This window comes from Hipposideros armiger, unplaced genomic scaffold (genome assembly GCF_001890085.2).
Source record: "Hipposideros armiger isolate ML-2016 unplaced genomic scaffold, ASM189008v1 scaffold_254, whole genome shotgun sequence".
Lineage (NCBI taxonomy): Eukaryota > Metazoa > Chordata > Mammalia > Chiroptera > Hipposideridae > Hipposideros > Hipposideros armiger.
This window is the reverse complement of record NW_017731604.1, coordinates 231887-241181: the sequence shown is the minus strand read 5'-3', so window position 1 is coordinate 241181 and position 9295 is coordinate 231887. Positions and strand designations below refer to the sequence as shown.

At 38.1% G+C, this 9295-nt stretch overlaps 1 protein-coding gene across 1 annotated transcript in view; it reads left to right on the top strand.

The window, feature by feature from the left end:
• HEPH (hephaestin) overlaps nucleotides 1–3059 on the top strand; it is a 100428-nt gene extending 97369 nt beyond the window's left edge. Inside the window, exon 22 of the mRNA XM_019656139.1 lies at nucleotides 2942–3059. Coding sequence (XP_019511684.1) covers nucleotides 2942–2947 — 6 coding nt within the window. The 3' untranslated portion in view covers nucleotides 2948–3059. The remainder of the gene's footprint in view (nucleotides 1–2941) is intronic.
• The last annotated feature ends 6236 nt before the right edge of the window (nucleotides 3060–9295 follow it).

Sequence of the window (9295 nt, the reverse complement as noted above, 5' to 3'; positions counted from 1 at the left end):
ATATTCAGTTATACTTGACATACAATATTATACAACATCAGCTTCAGGTGTACAGTGCAGTGATCAAGACTCTTCCCCATCCATGATGCAAGACATGTGACCACCTGACACCCTACAAAATATTTACACATTATTAATTATAGTCCTCAAACTGTCTTTCATGTGCTTTTGGCAATATTGTAGTTGTGTATTTATGCTGTCTAACTCCTTCCCCGTCTCCCTCATCCCCACCCCCTCCCAACTACCAGCCATCAGTTGTTCCTCTATATCTCTGAGACCACTTCTGTTTACTTTCCTCGTTCATTCATTTTTTTAGATCCCACATATAAGTGAAATCATATGGTATTTGTCTTTCTCCGAGTGACTTATTTCACTTAACGTAATAGTCTCTAAGTCCATCCATATCATCCCAAATGTTACAATTCCGTTCTTCTTTATAGTGGAGTAATACTCCATTGTATAAATGTACCACAGTTTCCTAATCCAGTCGTCTACCGATAAGGCATTTCGGTTGTTTCCAAGTCTTGGCTATTGTGAATAGTGCTGCAATAAACATAGGGGTACATATATTTTATTGAATTAGCATCTTGGGTTTCTCTGGATACATAACCAAGAGTGGAATTGCTGGGTTATATAGTAGTTACATTGTCAGTTTTTTGAGATACCTCCATACTGATTTCCATAGTGGCTGCACCAGTCTGCAGTCCCACCAACTGTGCACCAAAGTTCCCTTTTCTCCACAGCCTCGCCAGCATTTGTTGTTTGTTGATTTATTGATGATAGCCATTCTGACTGGAGTGAAGTGGTATCTCATTGTGGTTTTTATTTGCATTTACCTAATGATAAGTGAAGTTGAACATTTTTTTCATATCCGTTGGCCAACTGTATGACCTCTTTAGAGAAATGCCTCTTCATATCCTCTGCCCATTTTTAAATTGGGTTGTTTGTTTTTTTGGCATTGAGTTGAATAAGTGTTTTATAAATTTTGGATATTAACCCCTTATCAGATATATCATTGGCAAATATCATCTCCCATTCGGTAGGCTGTCTTTTTGTTTTCTTGATGATTTCCTTTGCTGTGAAAAAACTTTTAAGTTTGATTTAATCCCATATGTTAATTTGTCCTTTTATTTCCCTTGCCCACGGGGATATCTCAGTAAAAATATTACTGAGGGTAATGTCTGTAAATTTACTCCCTATTTTTTCTTCTAGGAGTTTTATGATTTCAGGTCTTACATTTAAGTCTTTAATCCATTTTGAATTTGTTCTCGTATATGGTGTAAGTAGGTGGTCCCTTTTCATTTTCTTGCACGTGTCAGTCCAATTTTCCCAGCACTATTTATTAAGTTTCAGCTCTTCTAACTTTCAGAGTGTTGAGATCTTGGAAAACTATTTCTGTAAAGCCAGGTAGAAAGAAACCGGTTTAAAGTGGTAGGTCCCTATATCTCCAAATATTTCTTTTTTTTTTTGTTATTGTGTTTGCATTTGAACTCCCTATTACAGACATGTGAGAGAGTTTGTGAATCTGGGCAATGTCTCAGCATTGAAAACATTCAGAATTCTCTGAGCATTGAAAACAGTTTTAGTCCTTCCACTTGAGAGCTAGCTTAAACACCATCATTGACTCTAGCTGCACTGGTGCTACAATCACTTTTGTGCGTAGCCTTGTTGCTTATTGTCCATTGCAAATAAATATGTAAAAAAGTAAGAATCATTGTATAATATTTTGGAGGGACTTGGTTCTTTGCTTTTACAAGTTACTTTGTTTAAAACTGTTCTAGGGCCGGCCAAGTGGCTCAGTTGTTTAAGAGTTGGCTTGGGAGTACAAGTTCTGAGCAGCAGGACTGATGGTTCAATTCCCACATAGGCCAGTGATGCTGCACCCTCTACAGCTAAGATGGTGAACAACAGCTCGACCTAGAGCTGAGCTGCCGTGAGTGGCCAGCGACAGCATAGCCTGCAGTGGGGCTGCAGTGGGCTGCCGTGAGCTACTGTGAGTGGCCGACAACCAGCGTGAGTGGCCGGCGAGAGCTGCCATGAGCCGCCGTAAGCTCCAATGGCTGGCGACCGACTGCCTCAGTTGGATAGAGTGCAATGATCATAATACCAACATGGGCCAGTGAAGCGACATCCTCCATAACTAGACTGAAGAACAAAAGGACAGCAACTTGTCTTTTCCCCTTTACTGATTCCCCAATGCTGTTCCCCTCTCCCAATTCCCCAATAAAATCTTTAAGAAAAAAAAAACTGTTCTAAATCAGCCATGGAGTTTAACAAGTTTTTGCGTGAAGCATTTGTAGTAACAGGCTACATGGTTTGCATCCTATAACATCAAGCTTTCCACATAGAAACTAAACTATGAGGCATTCAACCTGATGCAAATTTGACCATTTAGTTTGATAATTGGTACATTTTTTTAACTGCAGACAAATGAAACATCAAGAGATAGCTTAAGTGCTACATGTGGCTCAGTTTTTAGATATCTTCCTTTATATAAACCATACTCAAGCTTGCAGAATTCACACATATATAGCCTCATAATTGAGTGACTTCAAGACTTCTGACTATTCATATGGATTTTTTCTAAAATCAATAACAAGTCAGGGAGTAAAATATCTGCAAATAAAAGCAAAATAGTTATACAAGGTAGAGTTTAATAATAAATAACAGAATCATTTCTTTTGCTGTAAAGAGTTTTTGGAAACACTGTACTTTTGGTTCATTTCCTTTCACAGTTTTCTAATGAACATACAAGTTATGCTTTCATCCATTTTCACTAGATTTCAAGCCTGTCATGAAAATGTTATTCAATCATAACATTAAATTAGTATTAGTGGCATTCTACATGACATCTTTATTTTCCAGGACAAGCTCATGATATTTTTGTCAGTAAAGTAATTATTGCATAGTGTATTTAAATTACTTCTGATTTTATTTGTAGGCCTGAAGACCACTGTGGTGGCCCTGATTCAGACAGTGAAGAAGCTCTCTGATGTAACGATACTGACTGTGCACCGTCTGAGTTTGTTTGTACTAATAGGACTATAGCTGTATAGCTGTTTATCTGGAACCTGTGGAATAAATGTTTCCAATGGTACTCACATAATTCTTGCTTTAAAACAAGCATCACTTCCTTCTTTCGTTTTTTTTTTTTTTTTTAGCTGAGCCATCTTGCCACCTGTTGGCAGCTCAGCAGCAGCTCAGCTCGGGCTGGACATCGAACCACTGTTGCTCAGAGTTCACACTCTTGAGTGAGCTCTTAACCAACTGAGCCACTCAGCCGGCCTCGCATCACTTCCTTCTTTAATAAGTCTTTGGATGGGAATTGTACCACTTTCAATAGGCATGTTTAACTGAGATAAATGCATTGAGGATAAAAGTAAGACATGCTCTTTTAACCATTACTTTATTTAGTCCTGTAAATATTATATATGATGGAAATTGTCTGAATTTTTATGTGAACCAAACGACTTAGAGAAATTTAAGATAACTCAATACATATGATACAGAAATCAAATGATATCTTGCCCCTTTTTCCTTATCTATCAATCAACATGAAAAAAGTTACCATTTGACAATGTGTTATCTTTTCCTAAAACAGTGTTGAAAGCAAATTATGCTGTATAAACAAAAAATATTTATTTAGTAGGCATTGATGAGGAGTTTTTAGTCATCTTAATAAATAAACAAATAGTTTGAACTATTCAGTGTATTATGCTGAAATGTAATATTGAAAAGCCTGAAAGAAAATAATGTTGGCCCTATTTAGTTTAATGAATATAGATACATACCATGTATCTGGAAATAAAGAAACCATTCACGAACATGAAATCTGAATTTTTGTGCTCATCGGAAAGTTAAGCAACCTCATTCCAGCCTTTTGCTTATTGATACTTGGAAAGTGTAAACTCAGAAACTACATTTTTTGGTGTCAGTCTTTGTTTTAGAGTTGTTTATAATTATAGTTTGATTTTATTTTAGGAATGGACATTAGAATAAACTTATTATGCCATATACTTCAGTATAATTTCTTATCATTGAAGCCAGCCTCTCTGGACATTCAAGTCTCTCCCTCTCCATGCACCATTAGCTAGCCAACTTCCATTTGTCTCATGAGCATCAATACTCCACTGGAATACTTATTCTGAGGTATCCTTGTGGGCTTTCTCTCATTTTGGGGAATGTTTCCTTTGTGTTGAACATGAATATATTGTCTGCTCATTCACTCAACAAATCTCTGTCAAGCCCTATTTATGCCAAGCATTTTGCACTGCACTAGCATCTGTTACACACTAAGCACTCAATAAATCTACTTGTAATACTAATTTTACAGGGCTATAGGAATTATTTGAAGCACTTTTTCATAAATAACCCATCTGACATTTTAAGAAAGCATCTATGTTTTTTCTCTCCTTCACTCCACCAAGTCCAAGCAAAAATTCTCCTAGAATACAGTTTGAAGTGTCCTTACCACTATTCTCTTAAGCTCTCATTTATCTGTGTTGCAGAATTAAACCCAGACTCCAGGTATGGATCAAGAGTTACACAGTACAGGAGAGCTATTGCCATCTATGATGGCAACACCCTTTCCCATTAATATAGCCTAAGACAATATTAGCCTTTTTAGCAGGTTTGTCACTGATGGCTCATAGCAGGTGTTGCAGCCAACTAAACTTCCAAGGCCTTTTCTCACATGATCATCTTGACCATAAGCTACATCTTGACCATCTGTACTTGTTCAGCTGATTTTTTTAATTGAAGTACATGATTTTACATTTATTCCTATTAAATTTTGTATTATTAGAATTGGTTGAATGTTTCAGTCAATATCTCATTGGATCGCAATTTTGTCACCCCTTAGATTAGCACTCCCTCCCAGCTTTCAGAGGCAACTTTTATCAGCAAGCCTTCGGTATCTTAATTCAAATAATTGATACAAATTATGGATAGATTAGTCCAGAGTCTAAACTGTGCCACTGGTCAAGCTATGAATCAGAACTCTTTGCTGTTCATCACGGGCACAAGAATCCACAAAATAGGGCCACTATCCAGTTCCACTAGACTTATGATTTTGCCCACTAGCCTGCTATAAAAAAACAGGAGAAAAAGGAGAAGGAGAAGGAGAAAAAAATGAAACTTCATCAAATACTTTCTTGAAGTTGGGAAACACTAAAGTTTTCATTGTTCCTCTTATTTTTGGCATGGCTTATTACTAGTGAAAACATTTGAGTCTCCAGTGATCACTGCTTTTTCAAGCGCTGGAAAACCATCTGTAATAATCAGTTTGGGAATTTTACAGGCACTTAACATCAAGCTCACTGGGCTTTAGCTTCCGGAACTATAATTTTCTCCCTTTGGAAAACAGAAATAAAAGATGCCCTGCTCAAGTCATTTGGCACCTCTCCCATTCTCTACAGTTTTTCAAAGATGACCAATTGTTGCCAAGATTGTTTTTTTAATTTAATTGCATGCCATAATGATATGACCACAAAATTCTAGAATGTTAGAATTGAAAGGAGCTGAAGAGGTTATGTAGTTTAAAGCTCCTCATTGTACATGAGGGGAAACTAAAGGGGAACATAACTTTCATTAGATAAGCAAGTTAGAGACCAAGCTTTATTCCTGTTCTACAGAAAAATGGGGTAGGGACAATGGAAGACATATTTTCCTAAAATCACCATTTTGCTGAAGGACAACTATGCCGGAGGCATTTATTCACCACTTTGAGTAAAACCTCACTAAAATTCAGGCCCCAAAAGATTGGAGGTAAGATTGGGATATGGCAAAAATTGGAGCAAGCATGGGTCTATCACTTTTTCTCAATAGTGTGATGTAGTAAGCACAACACTGAATTGAGTCAAGAGACCTGACCCTTAATTCCTGCTTTGTAAAGAACCTTCTCTCTGACATTTAGCAGGTCACTTGCCCTCTCTTGGCATAAGTATTCTCATCTTCTTAAGGGTCCTTCAGATTATGCCTCTGTCCATCATTCACTCAACAAATATTTATTAAGCACTTACTTTGTGTAAAGCTCTGTGCTAGGTCATCTCAACACACATGAATATCTCAGGTGAATTTCACCAGTGAATAGGAGAAGTAAATTTTGATGGCTGAAACAAGGATAGGGGTAGGATGGAATTAAAGAAGGTCCTTTTCACAACAGTTTGCTCTGCAGCAGATAAGATTGAATAAGGCCCACAATGAACTGCTACAAAAACTTGACAGCCAAGGAAGTGAAAAATAAGGAAGATACTGTGGAGGGAGAATGAAACAGAGATCAATGGGTTCACTTGGCCTTTCCACACTTCCTTTTCTGTTTTTTTTCCCCACTTAAAAAATACTGCCATTTGTGACAACGTAGATAGATCTTGGGATTATCATGCTAAGTGAAGTAAGTCAGACATAAAAAGTCGAGAACCATATGATTTCACTCATATGTGAGATATAAAACTGAAAGCAACAAATGAACAAGACAAACAAGCAAAAACTCATAGACACAGGCAACAGTCTACTGGTTACCAGTGGGTTAGCAGGGAGGAGGTAGTAAAAGAGGGTCAAATATATGATGATAGAAAGAGAACTGACTCTGGGTGGTGAACATGCAATGCAATATATAGATGATGTATTATATAAATATATACTTGAAACCTACTTACTTTTACTAACCAATGTCACCCCAATAAATTTTTAAAAATTAATTTAAAAATCTTTATTTTGAAATACTTATAAATTCACAGGAAGTTATAAAGATAATGCATGAAAGCCTGTATACCCTTCACCCAGTTTCCCTTAATGATTACATGTTCTATAACTGTAGTAAAATATCAAAAATAGGAAATTTAAGGGAGAGATCCAAGACAGCAGAGTAGATAAACACTGTGCCTGTGTTCTTCCATGAATACATTAAAATTATAAATAAATTATAGAAGAATTGACCTGGAGAACCATCTGAAATCTAGCTGAACAGAAGTCCTACAACTAAAAATATAAAGAAGAAGCCACGTCAAGACTGGTAGGTGGGCCGGTGGCAGTTGAGAATCAAATGGGATATCTCGGCCAACTTGGTTCTTCCTGGAGGAGCGGGGGAACCCAGTCTCCCACACCAGGTTCCCCAGCCTGGAGTACTGGTGCCAAAAAGAGAAGCCCCCACAACATCTGACTGTGAAAAAACAGTGGGATTCTGACCGTTGGGGTAGGCCAGAAGGCTGCAGGAAACCCAGAGGTCCTCTAAAACGTCCCACACACAGACTCACTTGTTCACAGGCACTCACCTTGGGCTCCAGCGGAGAGATGGTGACTCGGAGGGCCATGGAGACATACAGCGGGGCAGACTGAGGTGTGCGGTTTAAAAGGGAGGACTGGAGGACAGTGGGCATTTTCCTGGTGAGAGGTCCATCTTCATGCAGTCAGCAGGCTGGTACCATGTTTCCTGTGTTGAGCCTGCCCCCTCCTGCCAAATGTGAATTTCATTGGCTTGGTAAGCTCCATTGCTCTGCCCTGCTGACTCACTGGGAACCTGCCCCTCTCAGCTTGTGTACCACAGAAGGCACTTTCTCTGTTAGCAGCCAGCCCCACCCACATTGCACTCTTTCTTGGAAAACTGTTGGAGTCTTTTGTTGTGATCAGAAAATATGGTGCTGCTGAGTGCTATCCAATGGAAAGGCAAGGATCTTCAATACAGGAAGTGGCACATTAAGCCTTAGTAACAGTGTGTGACAAGTTTCAACTTGTTTAGTGCAGTCATTTGGGTGTGAGCCATGGTTGAGAGAAGGTGTGTTTTAAAGTGGGCCATAAACCATCCTCCAACATGACAATGCTCCGTGTCACACTTCACTTCTGGTATATAGCAATTTCTATCAGATAAAAACATTATGGTGTCCTCATCCACTTTATTGACTGGATCTGGCATCATGCAACTTCTGGCTCTTCACCAAAGTCAAAATAATTCAGGACATCAAGGCAGCCATGACAGCACAACTAAAGACACTCACAAAAGGGGACTTCCAGAACTGTTTCAGAAAATGGCAAGAATGACGGGGTAAGTATGTTCAATGTGAGTGGGATTAATAGCAATGTGTCTTTTACTGTAATAATTTCTTTTTCATTTAAACATTCACCACATTGTTTGATCTCACCTCATGTGAGTTTTAATGTTGGTCTGACTATTTTTTATGAAACCATAGACAAAAATCATTTTCTTAATATGAGCCACAATTTTCTGTTCTATACAATGGGAATTACAATAGTATACTTGTAGATCCTGATTTATGAGACAGAATATAAACAAATGCAACATAGGCAGGAGTTTGGGACTATTTTGTTCACTGATGTATTCCAACACCTGGAAAAGTAAGTGGCAATATATAATGGGCACTTAGTAAATATTTGTTAAATGAATATATGCATAGGGGTTATCAAAGACCATGTGAGATAGTAGATGTAGACATTCTTATAAGTGGATATAGAATTTCTTATAAATAGTAAAATACTAGATATATTTTAGGGGTTATTTTAATTTTACCTTGGTGACCATTGTTTCTGTCTGTCCTCTAGTTCTCAGCCTCATGTCTCTCTTGTTCTCTTCCTCTACCTTATTTCAGTCCAACTGGATAGCTTGCTATTTTCTGAATGTGGCCTTTCTTTACTCCTGGTGTTTGTTTACACCACCTAAAGTGCCCTTCCTACAACACTGTCGAATTAAATAGAATTACATGAACCTTGCTGATTGTTCCAGGGATCAATACAACCCCAATCTCACGACAACTCACAACCTAACTGGGACAGATAATATTTCTTTACTGTTTTTGGAAAGTATCAAATCCACTCTTACAACATATAAGATTAACTATATTAGTATGTGACTGGCATTTGACTTGTATTGTCTCATGCTCACAACAAACCCTATGTAGTAGGTATCATGAAAACCACCTTTATACATATGAGGAAACTTGAAACTCAGAGAGGACTGAACAACTTGAAGCACATGACACAGCTAGTGATGTAAGAGTCATGTGAAAACTCAGCCTTGTCTGGCTTTTTTTTCTTTCCATTGGACTCTTCTGTCCTTCCCATTGGACTGTGCTGTCTTTCTCTTGGACATCTTTTTTTTTTAATTCACTCAAGTGCCTCTTATATCGTATATGTGCTGAAGCTCTGAAGCTAAAGACAAAGTCACAAATTCACAAAGAGGGCCTGAAACCTCCAAAAGGACATCAACTGCCAGAATTCTTATTCTCTGCCTGAGTGCTCCACAGGAAACTATATCCACATCGGCACACTTCCCTTCCTAAACCTG